This window comes from Littorina saxatilis, linkage group LG1 (genome assembly GCF_037325665.1).
Source record: "Littorina saxatilis isolate snail1 linkage group LG1, US_GU_Lsax_2.0, whole genome shotgun sequence".
Taxonomy (NCBI): domain Eukaryota; kingdom Metazoa; phylum Mollusca; class Gastropoda; order Littorinimorpha; family Littorinidae; genus Littorina; species Littorina saxatilis.
Genome location: NC_090245.1, coordinates 43,118,849 through 43,146,352, shown reverse-complemented (window position 1 = coordinate 43,146,352; position 27,504 = coordinate 43,118,849). Strand labels below are relative to the sequence as shown.

General features: G+C 41.4%; 1 protein-coding gene and 1 non-coding gene across 2 annotated transcripts; both read right to left on the bottom strand.

Moving 5' to 3' along the window:
• LOC138970502 (engulfment and cell motility protein 1-like) lies at positions 1-25,292 on the bottom strand. The gene is made up of 20 exons (XM_070342959.1): positions 24,957-25,292; positions 23,439-23,479; positions 22,644-22,746; positions 21,961-22,011; positions 19,663-19,844; positions 19,022-19,121; positions 17,853-18,010; positions 15,220-15,298; positions 14,912-14,962; positions 14,238-14,357; positions 12,596-12,718; positions 11,870-11,974; positions 11,618-11,726; positions 9,677-9,813; positions 8,354-8,523; positions 6,601-6,716; positions 5,163-5,264; positions 4,605-4,684; positions 936-1,064; positions 1-436 (listed from the first exon to the last, which is right to left on the bottom strand). Exons 1-20 carry the CDS (start codon positions 25,080-25,082, stop codon positions 275-277), a joined length of 2,244 nt encoding a protein of 747 aa, XP_070199060.1. The 5' UTR covers positions 25,083-25,292; the 3' UTR covers positions 1-274.
• On the bottom strand, positions 13,357-13,476 carry LOC138951184 (U6atac minor spliceosomal RNA). The gene has a single exon (XR_011451042.1). It is a non-coding gene; the product is annotated as a U6atac minor spliceosomal RNA (small nuclear RNA).
• Positions 25,293-27,504: the final 2,212 nt, after the last annotated feature.

Genomic DNA, 27,504 nt, shown 5'->3' with positions numbered 1-27,504 from the left:
GACAATCCACACGGCTCTCTTTCTATCCCCCTTGACAATCCACATGGCTCTCTTTCTCTGTCTATCCCCCTTGACAATCCACATGGCTCTCTTTCTATCCCCCTTGACAATCCACATGGCTCTCTTTCTCTTTCTATCCCCCTTGACAACCCACACGAAGACCCACACGGCTCTCTTTTTCTGTCAATCCCCCTTGACAATCCGCATGAAGACCAACACGGCTCTCTTTCTCTCTCTCTATTCCATTGCACCATAAGTCTGAGGTTTGCTGGTGTCACAAGTTGAAGTTCATGTAGGCAAAATTGAAGTTGTCCGGCGGGCGAGGGAGCCGGGGTGCCTCGGCGGGTATCTGCAGACCCTCGGTGTCCAGCAGTCGGATCTTGATTTCCATGGACAGCAGCATCTCCATGTCTTGCTCCACCTGCCCACTGGTCATCTGCAAAGGCAGCAAATAGCTCAGCTTTTCACCCTGTGTGAAATCAGTGTAACACTAGGGCTAAGACAGTGGAACCCCCCTTTTAAGACCCCCATTTTAAGACTCCCTCCATTTTAAGACCCGATTATCTCAGATTTTTGAATGTCGTAAAAGGAGGGTTCCACTGTAACACTTCATGTACAGTAACTTCTGATGGCAAAAATCATATAAACATAGTTGAGTAAAGAGGTATAGAAAAGTACAACTGTTTTTTGTTATTTTTGTTATTCATCTGTCTGAATGAATGAAGATGATGAATACAAAATTAACAAAATGATCAGATATTTGCCCTGCGGAACTTTATTGAGCAGTGCACAGAACGGCACAGACAGCTGTACATCAACTTCGTGGACTTCGAAAAGGCCTTTGACAATATAATCATCCTTTTAAAACTAACAGTGAGAGAATTCATGGAAAGAGAAAGACAAGTTCACAAAAGATAACAACAAGAAATGCTTACCTCGTTGCCTAGCAATGCGTTGAGCCCATCACACCACATGTGGTAATCGTAGTCTGTAGCAGCAACAAAACAGATCTGATCTTCCTCGGCTTCCGTCACAATGCTGAACGCTAGTCGCCCCACCTGATTCTGCATGAAGATAAGATAAGATAAGATAAGATAAGATAAGATAAGATAAATAGAGGTTACAACAGGAGTGTTTTTTTATATGGCTTGTATTTCAGTCAAGACCCAGCGGATGAATATCAAGGGACTCATGAGCCTCTGGCGAGTGAGTCCCTTTGATATTCCCGCTTGGTCTTGACTGAAATACAAGCCATATACAAAATCACGAGTGTTGTAAACTGTATATCCCATGAAGATCCAAAAGACAACGTGTGACGGAAACATCAAGCTTTAGTTGTCTGTTCAGATGAGGCACCTCTGCACATACATTATTCTAAAGGCACGTCTGTTGATCTATGTCAAGTCGGTGCATAATGGTGGTTTGGTTGTCCCCGTCAGCTGAAAGCCTCTTAGACGGATTTGACTGAATACCTAGTGGTTACACACGCATCTCCTGAGATCTTGGACACCTTCATCGTCCATAAGGGCCTACTGCACCACAGAAGAGCTAGAAAAACTCGCAAAGTGCATCGAACAGCTTGTCCAGAGAACAGTCGTAGTCGATGATGTACCGATAAGAACGTGTGTACCAGGTACACTGTAACTTCACATGAGCATAACATTGCTTCTCGAACGGACTGGGTTTTTAACGATTGCTAGTTTGACTTCTGTTTTAGTTGAGAGCACGAGCACACACACTCAAACACATACGGCTTGTCATGTTGATCACAAGAGAGAAACAGAACTGCGAATAGAAGGAAACATAACAGATTACGTCCCCATAATATGACGCGATGGATGACAGACTTCATGAAATCTATGACGCTGTGATGATAGTCTCGGCAAGACGAGACCAAAACTAAGCTATAGCACTGAACGACTCTCGCGCATGTTCTCAAAAGCGTGGTGACCCCTTGCACATCCGGTCTTACAGGTACATTTGCTTTTGGAATGTCAAGGACGACAAAAAGTAGAGCCAGCTATGATGTATTTCGTGCACCCGTATTTATCCACTATTTTATGTGTTAGAAGAGTGCAATAGTTACATCATGGATTTGACAAGAGTACAATGGATATACAAGAAATATACCTAGAGTACATTTACAGAGACAAAGAAGGGAGGTCATGGGATATGTATAGGTTACAACACGAGTGGTTTTTTATATGGCTTGTATTTCAGTCAAGACCCAGCGGATGAATATCATCGGGAGACACGAGCCTCTGGCGAGTGGCTCTCGATTGATATTCCCGCTGGGTCTTGACTGAAATACAAGCCATATAAAAAACCACGAGTGTTGTAATCTGTATATCCCATTCTACCATCAAACACAAAGTGTAGACTACTAGCGGCACTGTTGCGATCTGTGCAGGGTAAAACTGTTGCCAGCGAGACTTAGCCCTTTTGCAACCTTAAACTAAGTGACCGTCGCTGAAAAAATAAAACGAATGAGTGCATCGATAAGTACGCGGTAACACTACTTTCAGACCATTTAAAAGCTTTAAGTAAAGGTTCATAAGTTGCAAGAAAGTAATGAAGTCGAATAGAAATTAATTTAGTTGAAGCGCACAATTCTTTTGTTTTGCGTTTCAGGTCGGCAGAACGGGCGAAACGGGTTTGGGACCCATTTGGCTTACTCGATTCAGAATCGATTCCACGTTGTTTTTCTCGAACGTGTGTAATTAGGCTTATTGACAGAGAAGCAAATTTTAGGGAACAAATATGTAGGTTTAGATTTAACCATTTGCTCCCTATTTGAAATGTATCTACGTGATAAACTGTTTTGCGAGTGTGTTTGCATGGATGAACTTAAACTGGTATGGGTGTGAGGAAAACGCGACCGACACGTCTCAGTGTCACCGCCGATTGATTGCATTTTGAAGGAATATGACTGGATTACGGAAAAATATGTGGACTTACTGCAGAGCCAGGCAAAAGAGTAGACTTGCTCGCAAAACACGTGAAACAGCCGATGTTTGATAGCTGAAGGCGCACACCAAAACACACTACCGACAGATTCTCAAAAGTCGTCTGCTAACGATGCAAGGGGAGGGTACTCGTGTTTTTGTTTTGGTTCGCTAGCATCTGGTTATCTTGTAAGTTGAATGTTCGTTTTTTTCGACCTGCATTGCTTTCATAATGAAAGAAACTTTTGCTTATTGCATCTCATACATCAGATCAGTTCTGAGATTCATTTTTGCGTGCAACTGATATGGTTTTCTGAGCCGTGCAATACGATTTTAGAACTTCATACAAATGTGTCACATTGTTCGGCGCGAGGTCAAAGGTCGGGAGGAAAGTAGTCCTTTGCCCAAATCGGAATCTGCACTATCATATATTTTTTGGAGTCCATGATGTATTTATTGAGCTATAAAAATACAACATATATACCCATACTGAAGTAACAGAGACAAAGAAGGGAGGTCATGGGATATGATAAGATACGTCTCGATGTGGAATGCTACTGCTAGTCTTCCCATCTGATTCTGATGCAAAAGAAAAGAAAAAAGAACAATGATTTTTGTACAATATAATACGATAGACTAAGAATTGGATGAGATGCGATGAGATGAGATGAGATAACATAAGATAATGTGACACATTAATTGATATATCCAAAGAAATTTATAGACACCAACTCCATCTCTTCTGCAGAATATTTACAGACTGTAACCATGTCACCTGGTAGATATTATTCTAGCTTCATAACTCACTATACTTGACATATTGCAATCAAATTTTAATGGAGGTTGATATTTGGATCCCATCGTTTGTGAACCATGTCTTTTCGTGAATTATAAAGACTCTTTTATCCAAACATGGTATGTGCACAGATTTGAAAGCAAATCTGCACAAAGTTGAAAATCGTGACAGTGGCTCTGTGCCATTAAACTTTCATATGAGTGGAGATTGGCAACTACAGTGACAATCCTGGTAGAGAAGTTCACCGGGATTTTGTTGTTGAAGGGAGGTAACTGTTACAATACCTAGCATCAAAACCCACAGTAGCATGACAATCTTCCTCCCCTTATCACACAATAAAGCTTATGCACACTAATCTTCAGTTGTCAAAATGGTGTGCAACAACATCACCGATTCATGAATCAGAACAAAATGCAAGTCGCTGACTTTCGCATACGTAATTGTATCAAAGAAAACTCGACTTAATGTATTATGGTATGTTTAGGAATTTCTATCACATTATCCTGTGAAGTTACCTTCATGGAAATTCGGGCTGCTATCTCACTGAGGAAGGCAAGTTGCCATATAGTACAGCGCTATCAATTTAAAAAACACACTTTTTTCTGCATGCATGTACTGATGTTTCCAAGCCCTGAGACTTTCAATGTGAACTTTGGATCTTCATTAGGCACAGGCGTGCACACAGGGTAGTTCAGACACAGAGAAGAGTCTGCATAAAGTTGACCCTGGGAATAAAATCCCTTGCCGAACCTAGGGGTCAAACCCACGCCGACAGAGACAACTGGTTTCAAACCAGCGCCGCTACCAACTGAGCTACCTCCCCACACTACTAACATTGAAAGACAGAGAGGCAGTTCACTCACCGTTCTCCTTAGGCCCTGTTTACCCCCCACATGAGGACAGTCTTTGCCTGTCACCATGCGCTGGATGTCCACCAGCGGCACTGCACACACACAATACCTAACATGTGATGGATGGAAGGTGATGCTGGTTGTTAGCATGACTTGTTGATGCTGTCCTCTTAGCTGTTTATCTCTTAAGCTGTACTTCATTACTACCAATTCCATGATCACTTCTTTTTTTAAATGAGATTTTACTAACAGCTTTACCATTGCAGAAGAAAATCACACAAACACAGAGACAGAGATAGAGACACTACTGACCCTTAAACACACACACACACACACACACACACACACACACACACACACACACACACACACACACACACACACACACACACACACACACACACACTGTCCCACAAACACACACTCAAAACACACACAAACAAACACACACACATGTACACACTGACCCTCCTACTTAAACACACACACAAATAAGCAGGCATGCACATACACACGGGTATCATTTGCAATGCCAGTTTTCACTGTGGGAGTGTAGTGTACAGCACTTACATTTGCTGGGCAGGTCCTCCAGCTTGGGATGGTCTGACTCGCTGCAATCACCGTAGTGCAAGGCTTTGTGGTTCGGTGCCAGACGCCAGAACCAGAACTTGTCTGAAAGAGAAAATTTTGTTCCCCCTTACTCCTCATAGAAACATGCTTAGATTTTATTTAATTTGTTCAATTACTGCATTATCCTTTCGCTGGGAAATTTGGATCGCTTCCTCCCAGTGGAAAGCTTGCATCAGCAAAAGTCGCGCTACCCAGTCGGTGCGTGTTAATGTGTAATCAGCCACCTGCACTTAAGGTAGAATGACTGAGATCTTTTATGTGCCACTATGGTGACACGGGGTTGGGACATGGATATTGTTTTTACGTATGCATAAAATTGACCCGTGACTATCCCGGCCTGGATTTTAAACCCGTGACCCTAGGATCCCAAGTCCGGTGCTTTACCAACTGAGCTACCCGGTCTGTCCCTTTGATTAGAATCGGTCACCAAAGAGTATTTTGGTAAAGAGCAACCTGTACAAGATATAATTGTGTTCTGTCATAGTGCCACAGACTGAAACAGGTAAAATACGCCATCCAAGTGGGAGGGAGCCACAGAGAATCTTAATTTATTTTATTTGACACATTACTCAAAAATAGATAAAGACTAGTTCACTGGAAGATCCCCTTTAAGACCTTCCAATTGGGGCGGGGACGTAGCTCAGTCGGTAGCGCGCTGAGGGCGGGGACGTAGCTCAGTCGGTAGCGCGCTGAGGGCGGGGACGTAGCTCAGTCGGTAGCGCGCTGAGGGCGGGGATGTAGCTCAGTCAGTAGCGCGCTGAGGGCGGGGATGTAGCTCAGTCGGTAGCGCGCTGAATTTGTATCCAGTTGGCCGCTGTCAGCGTGAGTTCGTCCCCACGTTCGGCGAGAGATTTATTTCTCGAGTCAACTTTGTGTGCAGACTCTCCTCGGTGTCCGAACACCCCCGTGTGTACACGCAAGCACAAGACCAAGTGCGCACGAAAAAGATCCTGTAATCCATGTCAGAGTTCGGTGGGTTATAGAAACACGAAAATACCCAGCATGCTTCCTCCGAAAACGGCGTATGGCTGCCTAAATGGCGGGGTAAAAAAACGGTCATACACGTAAAATTCCACTCGTGCAAAAAAAACACCCACATGAGTGTACGTGGGAGTTTCAGCCCACGAACGCAGAAGAAGAAGAAGAAGACCTTCAAATTTAACACCTCCCCCATTTTAATACCTTGGTTTATCAGACTGTATGCTCTTAACCTTTGTAAATGTACCCCGATTTTAAGACTCCCTCCTTTCTTAGACCTCAATTTCTCACATCTGAGGTCTTTCAGGGGGGGTTCCACTGTATTGTATAACCAGAAAAATAAAAAAAACTTGACTAAATGTAAAAAGAGGAAAGTATGTCACATCACCACAATGCTTACCTTTGATACGACCATTGCGAGAATACTTTGGAAAACACGAGCCTTCCACCAAGTAGTTGAGACGCTGTTGTTTGACAATGTCCTGTATTTCTGGTATCAACTTCTTTCTCAACTCTCTGAAATGACAAGAATTGACCTTAGAAAAAGACCTGAAGTTTTCCTCAACTTGTCTCCTCATCTTCTCTCAGCATTAGCCCTCTGAAAACTGAATACCTCCATATGATAGATGAGTATTTTACACAAAGCATAGAAATGATTTTTCACTTGTAGTCACACATTTATTTAGTGATGAAAACATAGGGCTGAGGATTGGGAATTTCAAACTCAGAATAATCCTGCATAGAAGACCGATTGAATAATTTGCTCTCAAAACACTTTAGGGTATACTTTCATCTCTACAAATCAGGAAATCCTTACGGAAGTAAATCTCTGATTTCAGGAATTCCTGACGGGAACTTTCCTTCCTGCAAGTATGATGTGATGATAGCTCAAAATAAATGATAACATCCTGAAAATAACCTGCAGTCTTCTGGTTACTGTTGCACAAACAATATGCTGATAATATTTTTACCCACAGACATGCATCTTTCATCAAAACACCAATTTTACTTCTAAAATCACACACACACACACACACACACACACACACACACACACACACACACACACACACACACACACACACACACACACACACACACACACACACACACACACACAAATTGAATAATAAAAAAACCTAGAACAGAAGACTATGGAACATTTAATTGACAAAACAAAACAACTATCTGAACCTTGATCTAACAAAGACAAAAACGATAAACAACATACAAATAATATGACAAATTTATCTTCGGTTGTTGAAGGTTACCAACAAGGATTGTTCAACAACCAAAGATAAGTTTGCATACTAGCAACACCATAATCAATCATTTGTCTTCTGCATATCTTGTTCGTTTACTTTCAAAATCATTAGATAGAGGTTCCAGTGAATGTTTTATTTTGTCAATACTGTAAAATGTTCCATAAGCTTGCCATTGTTTATTTTATTCTTAACAGACACAGATAACCTACACATGCTACAGATTTGGTTTGTGACTCAAGATAACCCTCACACACTTACACTACAGGTTTGGTTTGTGACTCAAGATAACCCTCACACACTTACACTACAGGTTTGGTTTGTGACTCAAGATAACCCTCACACACTTACACTACAGGTTTGGTTTGTGACTCAAAATAACCCTCACACACTTACACTACAGATTTGGTTTGTGACTCAAGATAACCCTCACACACTTACACTACAGGTTTGGTTTGTGACTCAAGATAACCCTCACACACTTACACTACAGGTTTGGTTTGTGACTCAAGATAACCCTCACACACTTACACTACAGGTTTGGTTTGTGACTCAAGATAACCCTCACACACTTACACTACAGATTTGGTTTGTGACTCAAAATAACCCTCACACACTTACACTACAGGTTTGGTTTGTGACTCAAGATAACCCTCACACACTTACACTACAGATTTGGTTTGTGACTCAAGATAACCCTCACACACTTACACTACAGATTTGGTTTGTGACTCAAAATAACCCTCACACACTTACACTACAGGTTTGGTTTGTGACTAAAGATTACCCTGACACACTTACTTCACAGGTTTGGTTTGTGACTCAAGATAACCCTCACACACTTACACCACAGATTTGGTTTGTGACTAAAGATTACCCTGACACACTTACTTCACAGGTTTGGTTTGTGACTCAAACTCCTCCTTGATCTTGCGCTCGTTCTCCAGCAGCTTGAGGATCTCAGAGTAGGTGAGGGTGAAGACTTTGTTGCGGAACGACTCGAAGGAAGAGGAGTGGGTGTTGAGCGCGCGCGTCACCTGCTCCTTCACCACCTCTAGCACCTGAATCATACTCATATACTTCAAGGTACAGTTGAACCTCCATTTTAAGTCCTCCCAATGTAAGACTTCCTCCCTTTTAAGACCCTGTGTTCTTAGACTTTTTCTTCATAACCTCAGTAAATTTGCCCCATTTTAAGACTTCTTCCTTTTTTAAACCTTGTTTTTTCCTGATTTTTTGAGGTCTTAAAAGGGGGGGGGGGGGGGGGGGTGTTACAATTTCAAGGCTTTCCCCCAACAGTGAGAAGAAAGCTTTTGATGAAAACCAGTCTATGTAAAGGAGAAAGTGCAGTTCTAAGTACTTTTTCTTTTTAACCAGAAGGCATGAGAGAGAGGGAGAGAGAGAGAGAGAGAGAGAGAGGGAGAGAGAGAGAGAGAGAGAGAGAGAGAGAGAGAGAGAGAGAGAGAAAGAGAGAGAGAGGGGGCTGGGGGGGGGGGGGGGGGGTACACAAGACAGACAGAAAATTCATAAATGTACTAATTTTTCCCCACAGTCTAATAGTTTAATAATTTGTCTTATAAAAAAGCCTCTGTTCAACGGATTTCAGAAAAAGTTCAGGACAGCACATGGTAGTATGTTCCAGGATATGATAGTCCTGTCATCATCTGCCTAAAACACTCACAGAGCAAACACACACATGCATACACACACACACATGCATACACACACACACATGCATACACACACACTCACACACGCACACACAAACACACACATCCTTTCGTTCAGGCAGCAAGAAAGGCAGCCCTTAACATAAACATCATATTCTCTACCTTTTTCACAAACACACACATGCATACACACACACACATACATACACACACACACACACACACATCCTTTCGTTCAGGCAGCAAGAAAGGCAGCCCTTAACATAAACATCATATTCTCTACCTTTTTCACAAACACACAAGCAGTGTTGTTCCCCGACCTTGGCCTTCGGTCAATGACGCATACTTTTTTGATTTGACCCATTGGTCTGACCCCTGGCTGGTCGACGGTCCGATAGTTTTGACACGTAGAAGGTCTTCTGGCCATCACTTATCAAACCAAGCGGACAAAGCAGAAAATTTGGACCTATACATATTTTCAATCCAGGTCGAACTGACCCTTTGTCCTCTGAGGCTGGGAACAACACAGGAGACACAAGGTTACCTTGGGAAAATCTGCCGTGGTGGCTCTCATCTCTCTCCACGTCTTGTTCAGCAGTTGTATAATGGTGCAGAAGAACTCCTCAAACGGTTTCTCCGAGGAGAAGAACATGGAGTAGTACACGTGTCCTGTGTCATCAGCTGCAGGATGAGAAAAACTGAACACTGTATAACTTGATCACACAAGTTACAAACTAAACACTAAATGACAATGATAATTTTAGTCCACATAAAGTCAACGATATCTTGTCAAACACAGATATTGCTGATGTTTATTGTTATGTGCACACAATAATATTGTTGCTATGTCACACACAAAAGTTCCACCTTCTAACAGCAATAATGCGGTCTTTATGCAAAATTGCGGGATATTTCTAAAAAAACTGCAAGTGCAACGTATGCATATGTTCGGTTTGTACCTTTCTGTTACTTCGATGAAATATATGAATGTTTAGCAATTTGGAACCCATATGTCACAACGGCACTGAATAAAAAATACACCATTTCTTCCTTATTACTTTAATACCATTTATTAAACAGATAAGAACTTTTTTTTGCATGTGCCAGGGGTACTAGGAATACCAAAATTGTTGACACACCCGACTCCAGGGGTAGTGTGCAGGAGAAAGTGACCAAGCGCTTTGGTCATATTCATTGGCTGAAATTGATATTTGCTTGAGGTTTCATCCCATCTGAACCTCTGTTTTGGTCCTATCCGATGGGGCACTTTCTTGTGCACATAACCATCCCTATGTAGCCAAGTGCACTTTGCTACCCTAAACACTCTAATCATCGCATAGCGAAACAGCCTTGTGTACAGTACAAACGGAATCACCCACCCCGTAGCAGACGATACGATGATGCGAGCGCACCTTGCCGGTGCACATTCTAATAAAATACCTTTCTTTATATATATCTACCTAACTTCTATCTTTCAAAGTCCCTTTTATCTTTGATATTGTCCTAATTATATTTAGGTTTGCATAGAAGTCACTGATTAGGCTGGATGGCTGCATATTATTGTGTTATTTACGATAATGCTTCGAACTGACCAAAGCGTCACTTTGACCTTGACCGGTTTTCATGTATCGTCGAGAGAAATTGATTCTCACAAACTCATCTTTGTCTTTTCAATCATTGTTTTGTCATTTTTGTATCACTATTACATATCCCGTACCTATGTTGCATATGATTTTAGTTTGTTTATAAGGATTTGGTTGTAATGAGTGATGCTTGGTTTCTCTGCAAAGATTCCTAATTTATGCAGACAGGTACTCGCGCCGGAATTTGGCCGATTCCATTTACTTTCGGACTGTGCCGCTTCATACTAAGTGAATGTATAATTTTCCCCCAAGTAACGCATATCATGATGTTTGTCTGCGGTTCTTTTTATCTGTATGATTTATGAGTTTGTCCATTATTCCAGTTTGGAGAGTTTTGTAATTTTCCGCACTGAAGTTGGTTCAGTGCCTTCACTAGGACCTTTGTTTTTGTATCCTACTAAATAAATATAAGTTTTTACGAAATGTTATTTATTGTAACGGAAAGCTAAAGGTCGTAGCTTTAATTTTATGTATTGTTTGTTAGGATTGGTTATGTATTTGTTTAAATAACGTAGGGTAAAGCATGTGTAAGAAACACAGATTCCGTGTTTCTGGCCGTATTCAGGCGATTTTTATTCTCGCCGGACGGCGCTTTCGATGCAGTCCGCGCCGCGGCTATAAGTATAGGCCGAACACCGGCATAAGTATGCATTCGCTCCTAGCAGCTGAACACGACACTACACTTGCTTCGCTGTCTACGGGTTTCGCCTTCGGCCTCTACGCTTACTTGCATTGTTTTCTTGAATAAAAAGTTGAAACAAGACGCTTGGACTTGGGCTTCGATTCTACTACCTTCCACTCCTCCACTACACCTAAAAAAAAAGAAAAAGATGAGTACTTACGCGGTTCACCTATCCTCAGGATTTCACAGATCATCTTGGTCAGATACATGCTGGCCCGCACAAAGGGACAATCGTGTTCATCAGCACGTGTTGAGTTCTCCAGTACCACCTGTGCATCAGAAAAGTGATAGGTGACGTTGAATATGGTGTTAAATCAGAAGTGCATCTCCCATTCAACATCCCGAATCAAATTAATATTAATCTGTATCCTTTCCTGTGGCATGACAACATTGAGCCCTGAAAAAGGTTTACCTTGACGTAATTCTCCCCATGGTTTTGTGCAAAGTACAGCATACAGTCAAGAGCCAGTAGACCACAGGGCACCTTCACAAAGTCTTCCGCAGGGTTCGTTTGATTCTGAAACACATATTGATTTCAGTATACTGCAAAAGACTGAAAGTCAAACAAAGAGAAACAAAGACAGACGGCAAACAAACAGTAAATACAGTCAATTCTCCAGGCCAAGACCAAAGTCAATGAATGGAGAGAAGGGGCGAGGATGTAGGTCAGTCGGTAGCGCGCTGGATTTGTATCCAGTTGGCCGCTGTCAGCGTGAGTTCGTCCCCACGTTCGGCGAGAGATTTATTTCTCAGAGTCAACTTTGTGTGTATACTCTCCTCGGTGTCCGAACACCCCCCGTGTGTACACCGCAAGCACAAGACCAAGTGCGCACGAAAAAGATCCTGTAATCCATGTCAGAGTTCGGTGAGTTATAGAAACACGAAAATACCCAGCATGCTTCCTCCGAAAACGGCGTATGGCTGCCTAAATGGCGGGGTAAAAAACGGTCATACACGTAAAATTCCACTCGTGCAAAAAACACGAGTGTACGTGGGAGTTTCAGCCCACGAACGCAGAAGAAGAAGAATGAATGGAGAGTACAGAAGACTACGCTGGACATAGATAGAAGCTGCTGAAATCAAACAAAACCAACAACAGAGGAATATCAAAATGTTTCAAAATAAAAGTTCGACTTACCTCAAATCCTAGCTTTTTGAAATCTCTAGCTGCGCTTTGTGAACGTCGTACTGCATTCATGTTAGGATCTCCCTCGATTTCAAATGCTATCCTCCTAAGCTCTTCAATTTCTCGGATGATGACCTGAAACAAACAGATATTTTTTTAAACTTAAAAAACCCATCTTGCAATGATAAGGATAAGATAAGATTTTTTATATAGTCCATGAGAGTAACCTCACAGAAATTCGGGCTGCTTTCTCCCTGGGGAAAGCGAGCTGCCATACAGTATACGGCGCTACCCATTTTTTTGTGGATCTAATGCAACCCTGAATATTCTGCAACATTTCCTGAACTAGTAAGGAGTGTCTGTGCTGTTAATCAACCGATCAGATGTGACATTTATCCTACATACAATGAGAGAGACCATCCATGACATACCGGTAACTAAACCATATATTCATACGTGTATGTATAATGTAAATCAGGTCGTGTCAAACTACAGTCTGGCAGGGACCTGATTTTCCACTGCTCATGATGACAGTCTTTGAGACAAACCTGATTCTCGAAACACTTATCTGTTTGCTGTTTCCTCTAAAAATGAGAACTGAAACGTGAAGCTAACATTTCTGGAGCGGTTTTTTTGTGCTTGTCAAAGATTTTACCAAGCTTTGCTTACATATCAATACTTTATAAACAGAAGAAACAAAAAAAACTTGTGTAAATCTGGTATCACACAGCAAGTCATAATTATGCAACATATTCTGTGAGAGCTGTACACACACAAAAAATTGGTGTGATCCCAAAGTAGGGGAACACATGCCAAGTGTGTTATAAAGACCACAAGGGTCCCGTCCGTCCTTGTCAAGGGGAGTGCTAACCTTCTCTCCTTTCTTACAACACACTAATCTTTGGTAGTCACTAACTTTATATACTGGGTGTTTCTATTGAAAGCAGCCTGACAAGTTCTTACAATCCAAATGCACCATAATCTATTTTTATATTCCTTTCACGGGTGTATATTTCTAAACCTATCATTGTAAGTTCCGTAATGTCACACCAGGCACTTTATTATCATGATTTAAATCAATTCAGGTGCAGAACCTGGCTGTAACTTTGCTCATAACCCTGAAATTAAACTCAATCCAGGAAATGTAACTCTTTTCCAAATGCTCATATTTGTCTCCCTTGCTTTGCATCTCGTCCACACCAAATATTAACATGCCTTCCCCCCCAAAAAACCTGTTTCTTTTGAACAAATGACACCAGGGGTTACAAATTAGCTTGGCTCCTAAGAAAATGAGGAAAGGATGCATTTTTTTGTTAAAGTACCTTTTCTGCCTCCTTATCTATGAAATCATTGACATTCACCAGCATTATGAACATATATATTTTTTCACTCAGACCAAACAGTAGTGTGGATTTTTCATCACCCAGCTGATTTCACCCATCATGAGCATAATACAGCGGTACCCCTTTTTAAGACTCCCTCCCTTTTAAGACCCTGTTTTTTTCTCTGATTTTCTGTTCAGAACCTCTGTAAATTAACGCCCGTTTTAAGACTCCCTGCTCTTTCAGATCTGATTTTTTCAGATTTGTGTTGATCTGAAATGGGGGTGGGGGGGGGGGGGGATTCCAGTGTTTCTCCACAGCCCCTCACTTACCTGGTCATGTGGATCAACAGGAGCTTTCATCCTTTCTTCGTGGAGATTCATCAGCAGGACTTGCAAAACGTATAGCTGATGTGCCATGGCTGTGCCAATATTTTGCTGCCTTATAACATGCTGGGGAGACAAATAACACCACTGGTTAATAACTCTATTCTGCTTTTACTTTTAATAATTTTTGCTTTTACTTTCGCATTTTGGTTAAGTTGTGCTGTCTTCTTCTTGGTGAGCACAGAATTCTTTTGTTTTTCAATAGTATTCTGCACACTCAAATATGCTGTTTGGGTTTCATAACTACAACACATTTTACTGAAAGAAGCACACTTTCTTATAAACTTTACCCTCAAACAGACTATTCATCACAGATCAGTGCAAAGGATAGTTAACATTTATTTAACCGGCTATATTCTTTACTCGAGAAGCAGAACAACAGAACTAAACTAACTTGTGTAACTTTGTATCTTTTGACAGTCACATGCTCAAAAATTCCAGTGAATATACTCTAGTCTCAAACCTAGATCCTGCTCCCTAGCACCAACCCTGAGCATTTGACAACTTTAATTTTTTATTGAACATTATAGTGAAAGTCTACAGTCGTTGATCTTGTTATACAGCAGCAATTACACAGTTGCAGGCAAAAAAACTTTCCAGTGTTCACATGATCAACTTACTGTGAGTATTGTGTTTCTCATGTGTTTCGACTGGAGACTCTCGCCAATTTTCTGTGAAAAAAGAAAATCATTTAATAAACACATTGTATGATCATGACTGGATTGCAGACAAGTAAATTTAGACAAACAAACCTCTGCCCTTGTTAATGGTACCTTTTACCTGAATTGTCCCACACATATTTTTAGAACAGCAGTAACACGAACAATACATGCATACAAAAAAGCAATTCGCTAGAAGTACAAACATTCAGCAAAATCTTCTTGCCAACTATTCTTCAAAAATGGTAAGCTTACAAAGGGAAACATACCCGTCGTTTTGGTTGATCTGCTTTCATGAAGAGAGCGTTGATGAGAGCGATGGCATTTTTCTGAACTTCTAGGTTAATACTGCAAACAAATAAACAGGTTACAGTGACCATTTTTGGGTTCAGATTTGATTCATTTAAATGTCAGAAGAAAAACAAGACCCCCCAAACAATCAACTGTTTCCTACTATCTTGTCAACAAAACTTGGCTCCATTATTTCTTACATATACAATTTCTGTATTCTGATACTCGTGAGCAAGAAAAGATTATCTCTTTATCTTCAGTGAAACTGATCCATCTGATACATTTTGTTCTCTTTTGCTCAACCTTTCAAGCTAAAACTCTTCCCCATTGTACTGCTCCACTACACTCTGCTTCCCCATTGTACTGCTCCACTACACTCTGCTTCCCCATTGTACAGGTACAATGGAACTCCCCTTTTAAGACCTCCAAAATTCTGACAAAATCAGGTTTTAACAAGTCGCGTAAGGCGAAAATACAACATTTAGTCAAGTAGCTGTCGAACTCACAGAATGAAACTGAACGCAATGCAACGCAGCAAGACCGTATACTCGTAGCATCGTCAGTCCACCGCTCATGGCAAAGGCAGTGAAATTGACAAGAAGAGCGGGGTAGTAGTTGTGCTGAGAAGGATAGCACGCTTTTCTGTACCTCTCTTCGTTTTAACTTTCTGAGCGTGTTTTTAATCCAAACATATCATATCTATATGTTTTTGGAATCAGGAACCGACAAGGAATAAGATGAAAGTGTTTTTAAATTGATTTCGAAAATTTAATTGTGATAATAATTTTTATATTTTTAATTTTCAGAGCTTGTTTTTAATCCAAATATAACATATGTATATGTTTTTGGAATCAGAAAATGATGGAGAATAAGATGAACGTAAATTTGGATCGTTTTATAAAAAAAATATTTTTTTTACAATTTTCATATTTTTAATGACCAAAGTCATTAATTAATTTTTAAGCCACCAAGCTGAAATGCAATACCGAAGTCCGGGCTTCGTCGGAGATTACTTGACCAAAATTTCAACCAATTTGGTTGAAAAATGAGAGCGTGACAGTGCCGCCTCAACTTTCACGAAAAGCCGAATTTGACGTCATCAAAGACATTTATCAAAAAAATTAAAAAAACGTCTGAGGATATCATACCCAGGAACTCTCATATCAAATTTCATAAAGATTGGTCCAGTAGTTTAGTCTGAATCGCTCTAGACACACACACACACAGACAGACAGACAGACATACACCACGACCCTCGTCTCGATTCCCCCCTCTACGTTAAAATATTTAGTCAAAACTTGACTAAATGTAAAAAGGAGCGAGTCTTAAAATGGGAGTACATTTACAGAGGTTATGAATATGTAGCAGGGTGGCGAATCACGATTATTGTCGTGTCAAATGAACTGTTCCTCTCTTTCAGTCTCTGACCCGATTATCTCCCTTGACCCATGTGTGTCACTGCAGGTTGCTGTGTTGTTTGTACATGTGTATAAATGCTGCGTTTTCATTGGTTGACTGTTTAAAGTGTGCGCACGCTAATATAGATAGCGTGGCGCTGTGGCAGTCACCCGTGTGAATTGGTAGTGAGAAGACCCCTTGCAGTTGTGATTTTAGATTGTGTCGTTCAACTTGTGATTGAACCGGCGATGGCTGTTTTGGTGTGTAGCTGCAGAGAGAGTAGTATTGTGTAGTTTCAGCCATTAACTTTGTTTTGGCGAAGGATGTATTTGAGGAGTGTTTAAAACAAACATTTACAGTGTGTGTTGGAACAAGCGTTTTGACAGCTGGTTTTATATCAGTGATGTGACGGAGGATCGGTTTCAAGTTCTGTGACGAGTTGTGTAAGTGTGTGCTCTGCTTTGAGAAGTGAAGTGTTCGTGGAGTTTGTTTCTTTTGTATTATTGTATTTGCTAGGTTTGACCAAGTCTATGATGTGTTCTGATCGTATGATTGATGCTATGGTGTGCACGTATATATATATGTGTATTAGCTATTTGATCCTAGTGTCATCATAGCGTCAGTACGTTGTTTTGCATGTAAGGCTAGTTTTCCTGCGCGAGCCTTGTTCTTTGTTCATAGTAGCATTGCATGCGCGTCACATGCTGTGCGACTTCAGAGATAACGTAACTCCCCCTGTAGTAACTGATTGTAGAATTATCGCACCTTGTCACCCTTCCATGCTTACAGGTAGGACTTGTGTCCTCAGCGATCTATTGAGTAGTGAATTAGTCTTGTATCTCCATGCCCCCCCCCCCCCCCCCCTCCCCAACCCCCTCCTCTCTCTTCTCTTGGTAGTTCAGGTTTACTGATGAAAGTTTGTTATGATTACGATGCCTTGTTATGCATAGCACGTTTACACTTGTTATGTCATGTACTTAGTCTTAGATAATGTTTTATTTTCTTTTTTCTAGTCATCAGACACTGCCTTATGTTATATGTTAAATAAAAGTCACCTTACATGCAACCCCTGACTTGGCGACTCTATTGCTTCCTGATCTGGGTACCCCTTCCACTCCACCCTCTCACAAATAGAAAGTCTAAGAAAACAGGGCCTTAAAAAGGAGAAAGTCTTAAATTGGGGGGTCTTAGAAGGGGGGTTCCACTGTGCTACCTTTCTAAATGAGGAATGATGTTTTGCGACGTGACCGACTGCTCCACTACACTCTGTTTGCCAGAACTGTGCAGAACAACAGCTTCCAGGATCTCCAGCGCGTACTGGAGACACACCAAATCCAGGTTGTTGCTGCCCACATTGACACAGTCAGCTACCTGGAAACAGACCACCAAAAAACACTGGGTTTAAGACTTACTGGATTAAAGCAAGGATGGAATTCACCTGAAGCAACGCCCTTTCAGTTCAGGTGAAGATCACTGCTCAGTGCAGAGGTCAAACTGAAAAAGCTTATTTGGAAGGTATTCGGTCCAACACAGTGTGTGGGATGTTAACTATGAACATGTTGCAGTAGACGATACACACGAGAGAGCACAGACAGTAGTAACAAAGCCAGTATTAAAAGGCAAATATCCAACGAGGCACAAAAAAACCGCTAAAGTTTATTCCATTCATGCAGGTTTTTTTTTTACACACAAAAAGACAAACCACCTGGTCTTTCTACACACGAGTCTCACAGGTCCAAGAACATTTTTATTCCTGCGCTTTTAAAGGCCCACTTCGCCTCGTGAAAACAGATTGCCTCACCGTCTCAGATCTGTTTGGGCTTTTACATGGGATAAGACCATCCCTCCACTTGGTCACGAACCTTTTACATGGGATAAGACCATCCCTCCACTTGGTCACGAACCTTTTACATGGGATAAGACCATCCCTCCACTTGGTCACATACCAAAAATGCACAGCCTGGGTGCTCTCTGTGTAAAGTGGTATTTTTGTTAAAGAATTAATTTCCTTGCCCTTTTTGGAAATTAATTCCTCAAAAAAGTTGATCCCACCGCAGCAAGCAGTGAGGGTGTTGATTTTTAGTATGTGACCAAGTGGAGAGATGATATTACCTCATTTTAAAGCCTGGCCAGATCTGACAACAGAGAGTCAAACTGTTTTTACAAGATGAGTGGGCCTTCAACTTTAAGTCATTGCAGTCACAAATGTCAATAGCTATTCAAAGTTCCCCAGTGATCAATAAATCAACTTTACAAACTGCTTGTATGAAACATTGTAATATACTATTTATCAGCGCTTACAGTTATAATCAGAAAGGGTAGTATGTGGTGCAAAGATTTGTAAACATGATGGATTTGTCAGAACAATTTCTGCAAGCTTACCCGTTTGATGAAGTCTGGTTCTAGGATGTCCCATGATACAATCCCATGATCCATCAATGACACAAATGATTTTAGTGTTAATGCCAGTGGCTCCTTTTTGCTGCAAGATACAAACGAAAGAAATATAACATACGTTTTCAAAGTCAAGTACAGTACATGTAAAAGTAAAACATTCTCTGCAAAAGCATCTGTCTTCTTCTTCAGCATCTGTCTTCAGATAAAGGCCTTTCCTCTCCCCTGCAGGGGTTTTTGGGATGTAAACAATTTTGTTTATTTCTGTGAAATCAGAGGATCCTTGCAATTTAAGAAGCAAATCCAGCAAGACACAAGGCAGTAAAAGTCTTCCACATCACCTAGTTCTAAAATGAAGGAACATAAAACTAAAGCATTCTATTTCTCATCTACACTGTATGAAACTTGACTCATGTTCTCTATGTCTATGACCATATTTTAATATACATTTTGTAAACGCAATATGGTGACTTACAGAGTTTTATAAGTCTACTGCATACTTAAATATCAAAAGAAAACATCCCTTTTTCAATCATTTAATGATTTATTTGAATCATGGATACCAAGTTCAGGTGATGCCACATGACACAACCGCAAGTAATGACACAGAGAGTTTAGAGGTCACTCACAAGGTGCCGTCAGTGACGATGCTGATGATGATAGGAAGACCATTTTTGTTGATGAACTCCACAGCGAAGGTAGAGTCTGGCGCTCGCCGCACCAGCTGTCGTAGACCCTCCAGCTTGTCCTCTGACAGAGTCTTGTTGGAACCCTCGCTGAGCTTGGTGATAATGCCCTGTGCTGTCTGCGCCTGTAAAGAACCATATACCGTTGAACCTGTCTTTAACCCTTTCGCTGCCCGCAGGACGTCAGCTGATGTCCTGGAAAACTTGCTTTAACGGACAACAAACCGTTTCATAAATAAAAATTGAAGAAAAAGAAAAACAACAAACAAACAATGTGTGTTTGTGTGTTGTATTCATTTTTAGTTATACACCAAGGACACATTGTAAGTTGTCAATTCAGATGAATACAGGTATTGCTTTGCATACAAATATTTCCTGGCAGTGAACAAGTTAACAACCACCCAAGAGGCCCCCAAAAAGTGGTTGACATAGACAGATGGTCACTATGGAAATGTATAGAATTTGAGAAAAACAAACTTGTCAGGGTCCTTTGGGAAGGGGAGTAGTGGCAGGGGGTCGCCAGGGCAGGTTTAACTGTACATCAACCAGACAAACTTGACTAAATGTAAAAACATGATCTTGTGAGCTATAATTTAAATTATTGGTGGGTGAGCTTACAACTACATTCAAACCTGCCTTTGCGACCACCTGTCAAAAGCGACCACCTGCCAACAACAACCACCCCAAAAGGTGTCCCAGACGAGCCTTTCTTTAAATACTTTAGGCGATGTCACACATTTAACTTACCATAGCGATCACCTGTCTGTAATGACCACCTTTGTCAGTCCCTTAGGTGGTCGTTATAGACAGGTTGGACTGTAATATGTACCATCCCTGAAGAAATATAGTGATGCTATGATATATATACATAATATCCCATGACCTCCCTTCTTTGTCTCTGTTACTTCAGTATGGGTATATATGTTGTATTTTTATAGCTCAATAAATACATCATGGACTCAAAAAAATATATGATAGTGCAGATTCCGATTTGGGCGAAGAACTACTTTGCTCCCGACCTTTGACCTCGCGCCGAACAATGTGACACATTTGTATGAAGTTCCAAAATCGTATTGCACGGCTCAGAAAACCATATCAGTTGCACGCAAAAATGAATCTCAGAACTGATCTGATGTATGAGATGCAATAAGCAAACGTTTCTTTCATTATGAAAGCAATGCAGGTGGGAAAAAACGAACATTCAACTTACAAGATAACCAGATGCCAGCGAACCAAAACAAAAACACGAGTACCCTCCCCTTGCTTCGTTAGCAGACGACTTTTGAGAATCTGTCAGACCGTCCTTACCTGGCACGGTTGGGCTTCGCTATCATCAGCTGTTTCACGTGTTTTGCGAGCAAGTCTACTCTTTTGCCTGGCTCTGCAGTAAGTCCACATTGGCGATGAAGGTATCTAAGAACTTAACATGTGTGTATTTTTCCGTAATCCAGTCATATTCTTTCAAAATGCAATCAAGCGGCGGTGACAGACTTGGGTCCTGTTTTCATCGCATCAATACCAGTTTAGGTTCATGCAAACACACTCGCAAAACAGTTTATCATGTAGATACATTTCAAATAGGGAGCAAATGGTTAAATCTACATATGTGTTCCCTAAAATTTGCTTCTCTGTCAATAAGACTAATTGTATAATAATGCGTTCGAAAAAAACAACGTGGAATCGATTCTGAATCGAGTCGAGTAAGCCAAATGGGGGCCAAACCGGTTTCCCCGTTCCGCCGACCTGAAACGCAAAAGAATTGTGCGCTTCAACTAAATGGATTTCTATACGACTTCATTACTTTCTTGCAACTTATGAACCTTTACTTAACGCTTTTAAACGGTCTGAAAGTAGTGTTACCGCGTACTTATAGATGCACTCATTCGTTTTATTTTTTCAGCGACGGTCACTTAGTTTAAGGTTGCAAAAAGGCCATGTCTCGCTGAAAACACTGTTTCACACTCCACAGATCGCAAAAGTGCCGCTAGTAGTCTACACTTTGTGTTTGATGGTAGAATGGGATATACAGATTACAACACTCGTGGTTTTTTATATGGCTTGTATTTCAGTCAAGACCCAGCGGGAATATCAATCGAGAGCCACTCGCCAAAGGCTCGTGTCTCCCGATGATATTCATCCGCTGGGTCTTGACTGAAATACAAGCCATATAAAAAACCACTCGTGTTGTAACCTATACATATATGAGAATAATTTGCCCACTCCAAATAAATATGAGCTTACCGGAGATGGAGCCAAAGTAAGAACGGTTCCATTTTGTATTTCCTGTCGATTCTGGAATAAAGAAAGCAAAATAAGTTCAGCATTCACAAGTGTTGTAATTGCCTAAGAAGTTTCACACATGGCTTCAACTAGTGTCAATTCAAATGTGTTCTTTGGGATAACAAAAGAGAACATTGCTGAACTGGTGATATAGAAAATTACTACTGCAGTTCACAAACATGTTCCTTCCTGTACCCATGTAATGACGTATGAACCACGAAAATCCAAAATGTACCCAGAGGTCTGTAAACCACAAAATGAAAATAAAATAAAGGGAAACATCTGTGTTTTGTTCTTCAAAATTTCGGAGTTAATGTTTGAAGAAAAAATTATTCCTAACCTTTTGGCTTTTATCACTTCAAAAATACCCTACTTTGGGCAGTAACCAATGACTTAAGCTTATACAGAGGAACCCCCCTTTTAAGACCCCCAATTTTAGACTCCCTACCTTTTACGACCCTCTTTTTTCAGACTCCCGTTCACAGCCTTTGTACATTTTCCCCCATTTTAAGCCTAACTCGTTTTAAGGACCTTGTTTTCTCAGATTTGTTGAGGTCTTAAAAGGGGCGTTCCACTGCACAGCACATAAAAAGAGGGGCGGAAAAAAGCACACTGGAGCAAGGACAGGAAATCAGGAAACGTACTCTCTCTGTGACATAGGTGTTGTAATTCGACTTTGAGGATTCACTGGCTTTGGAGGAATCACAGGTTTGAAGAGCAAACTTGCTTGGATCGCTCAGGGACCAGCTGCAAACAATGTTGAAAGTAGAATATATATATATAACTTTCCCACTAATAAAACAAACAAAAATACCTAACAGGAAATTCAGTAAAATTTCATTTTAACAGGACACAACAGACCAAAAGGGCAAATCATAATGAATCTCATAATCATAAAATTCTTTGTTGTGTATCCCTATCATTACACATGTGTATACAACTTTTACTGAGATGTCTCACTGCACATGCTACTAAACACTATTAACAGCACACACATACTTAGTTAAGAACTCATTCTTTGTTCTTGTGCATTCTTGGTAAGTGCATTGACAAGTAAATGTTACTGTGCTTCTCACTTCTAGGTGCACAGACCCCTAGAGCTTTCAGTCTTGCCTCAGGTATCTATCCATTAGAAATTATACCAAGTTTTATTGACCTTACAAGGAGTCGAAAACTGCAAAAAAATTTACAAATTACTTAGCATCATTGTCTGGGCAGGAGAAGGCCCGCACATGAATCAATTTCATTACATTTTAACTGGAAAGTTTTCCGTTTGTACAGTCATCTGTGAGATAGTTGTGTACATTTTTTTGGACTGTTTATATTCTTATCTGCGACAAAAAGACAAATAGTTGCTACAGTGTATTAGAGTAGACACAATTACACACACACACACATATAAACACACAAACCACATTGAAATGTTAAAGGTTTCTTACCTAACACATATGTCCTGGACTATAGCAGCCAGGGGCCTTTTCTGCAGACAATAAACATACTTGCATTATCAGCAAAAAGGAAGCTTCACAATGTAAATATACATGCACTGATGCAGAAAGTTCATTCATGGGGATTTTTCTGAAAAATATGATATGAAGTAAGAGTCACTCCCATGATTCTCAAAGAGTAAAATACATACATGTACACAGAGCAAAAGAGTTGAATAAAACTTTGAAGAGGAAAAGAAAAGGCAAATCCCACTGAAGTTTAAAGTAACTTCACTTACACTAGCCACTACAACTATAGTGCTCAAAAGCTTTTGAGTCCCCTTAAACATTAATTAGAAAAGAGATTACTCATTGATAGCTAGAACACTGGAACCCGATTTCAAAGACCCCCCGCTCTCTTTTAAGACCACGTTTTCTCAAATTTGCAGGTTTTAAAAAGGGGGTTACACCGTTCTATTATTCATCAACAAATCCTATCTTTGGGACATTTTCTGACAAAAACCAAACAAGCTTTCTAAATCAGCAACGCACAAACATTATAGTGTCAGACAATAAAAGAACTACTTTACACTTAACAGGAAAGCACTTAATTTACAGCGTGCAGAAAGTCAAGGTAAGGCAAAGTACAGAGTGCACAGAAGTCAGAACACAAGTCTATCTCTTTTCCTGTCTTTCTCTCTCTGACACGAGTGACAGTGAAACGTCGACAGACACACATATGACAAACAGTGAAACACGTGCACACATAGGAAGGGAAGCTTCCTCAATAGCGATTATGCTGTTTAATTTGGTCTGAAACACTGGTCCTTCTGTTTTGATAATGCTTTTACACCCCCCACCCCCCCTCCAAGAAAACTGAGTGAGTAGATAAAGGGAGGTAAGTTCTACAACGCACTTTACAATGAGAGTTCTGAGATAGAGCCTTTCTGAAGAAAACAAAAGAGACAGTCTTAAAACAGAGGGTTTACTTTTTGTATAGATCTAGTAAACTGACTGTTTTTGTTTTAATAATAATAAACTGTGTGGGAAACAGTCTGAATAGTTGCTTTGCGCATGTGACTCAAATCATGAAAAAATGAGTAAGCTGCTGGCTGAATCATCACAGCACTGCCACCCAGTCACGCATTCAACAGTCTGAGACCATTGTCACACTCCTGTGACAGGCACACTCATTGTAGGAGCTAGGCCTTGTTGCAGGAACACTAATCAATAGTTCAAGACACAGGGGCACATCTATGATCTAATTCTAAGCTGACTGCTCTGTAGTCACTGTCACACACTAGTCCAACACAACAAATCTGCCCATCTGGTCCAGAATCATAACTTATTAGTCTAAAGAAACTGGGGGAGTTATCTATATGCTGAAAAAGGAAGAAATACAGTTCTGGGTGTGTGAGTCATGCCAGAAATGAACCGTCTGCTAGCACAGCAGCAGTGATAACAACACTTGACAGGAGGAACACACCACTTAGCAAAAAACAAATATATGGCCACACAGTGACAAATTACCTGATCAAATTCCAAGAACTGGGCCTGGTAGCCGGGCATGGTCACGGCCACTTTTCTGATGTTGGCATTTTGACTCAGCTGGCTCTTTGGAGTAGTTGGTAATGTTCGAGGCGGTGCAGCCGACATTTCTGCTTTCGCACCCCTCCACGAAGGAGCAACGCGATTTGAAAGCTAAAAGCTGTACAAATCACTACTATTTCACGAACGAAGCTTCTTTAACCTCTCATCCATCGTCTGATGTAGCTAAAACGCAGTCCAAGGCACCACAGAACTAGCAATCAAGCCATTGATGGGAGGATACCAACCACAGAAAAACCACTTTGTAAGTTTAGGAAGTCAAAATCGCTTCCGGGATAGCAATTATCTGCCCTTGGTGCAGAGGTCGCTCTGCAGACACACTTCCGCATCAGCGATGAAAACGAAACTAGAATCAAACATAATCATGCTTGGTATTCTCTCTGACCCTCTCTGTCATTGGTGATGTTTTGATATCTAATGAAAGCATACTGACTTTTAACATTGTGACATGGTATGGTACCACAAATGTTAAAAACAAAGCTAAACTCCACCGCATTGTTGCGACGGCTAGCAAGCTTGTTGGGCAACCCCAACGACAGCTGACCAGTCTCTACGAAGCTGCCATTAAGCGGAAAGCTCTCAAAATTGTCCGTGATCCGATCCATCCTCTCAACCCCTGTTTCGAAATTCTCCCTTCAGGTAAACGTTATAAGGTCCCTTTGGCACGCAAAAACCAGTTTAAAAAGTCATTCCTGCCTTCTGCAGTCACCATTTTAAATTCTTCTCGCATCACGTAGAGGCTGGTCGGCTGGGAAAAAACAAACAATGTGTACATGTGAAGGTGTGTGGGAAATATTTGTAATGTGATTACTCGGCTGTGAAACCCAACTCCTGTGATATGAGAGGGTAAATTTACATAGTGCAATATCATATTTGATTGTATCCCTTTTATGTTTTATGTTTTATGTGTGTCGTCCTATACAATTGTTGTTATAATCGTTTACAGGCAGACAGGGTGTGCCGAAGAAAAATTTCCATTTTTATGTAATATTTTAATGGACAATAAAGTGCTGTTATTGTTATTGTTATTGTTATTGTTAGAAACGACAAATCCAAAAACAAAGAGACTGCCAACGTTCCAAAATTAAGAATAAAAAAACAAGAAAGGTAGGTTGTTGGAACGTTTGTTATTGACAAAACAATACATTCACAGACTATTTCGACCCGGCCCGGCAATGGTCTTTAAAGTGAACAGACAAACAAATATTCACACAAAACAGACACGCACGTACGTACGCACGTATGCACACACACACACACACATACACACACACACACACACACACACTGGCGCACACCGTGCACACTCACTGACACACTGACACTGACCGGCCCACACACACACACACACACACACGCACACACACCCACACACACACACACACACACACGCACACGCACACACACATCCGCCCACACACGCACACACACTGCACACACCGGGCACACACACACGCACACACACACACACACACACACACACTGACGCACACACACACACACACGCACACACACACGCACACACACACACACACACACGCACGCACACACACACACACACACACGCACACACACACCGGCACACACACACACACGCACACACACACACACACCCGTCACACGCACACACACACACACACACGCACACACACACACACACACACACACGCACGCACACACATACGCGTATACACACGCACACACGCACACACGCACACACACACACACACACACACACGCACACACACACACACACACCGTGACTGACACGCACGCACACACACACACACACACACACGCACACACACGCACGCACACACACACGCACACACACACACACACACACACACGCACACACACACACACATACGCACACACACACACACACGCACACACACACACACACATGCACACACACCGACACACACGCACACACACACACGCACACTGACACACACACACACACGCACGCACACACACACACACGCACACACACACACACACACACGCACGCACACACACACACACACGCACGCACACACATACGCGTATACACACGCACACACGCACGAACACACACACGCACACACACACACACACACACACACACTGACACACGCACACATGCACACACACCGACACACACTCACACACACACACGCACACTGATACACACACACATACACACGCACGCACACACACGCACACACACAAAAACACACACGCACACACACACACACACCCACACACACACGCACACACGCACACACACACGCACACACACACCGTCCCCGGGCGCCTCCACCCCCACCTCCCTCTTTACCCCCACCACAAAAGTTCCAACCACAAATATTGTCACGCATCAATTACATAGCGTTTTGTCATCCAACACAACATTTCCGCCACCCCAAAAGCATAATATACTAAATGCCCAGATGGCTAAGAGAAACGTGTAGCAGCCTGAAGGTTG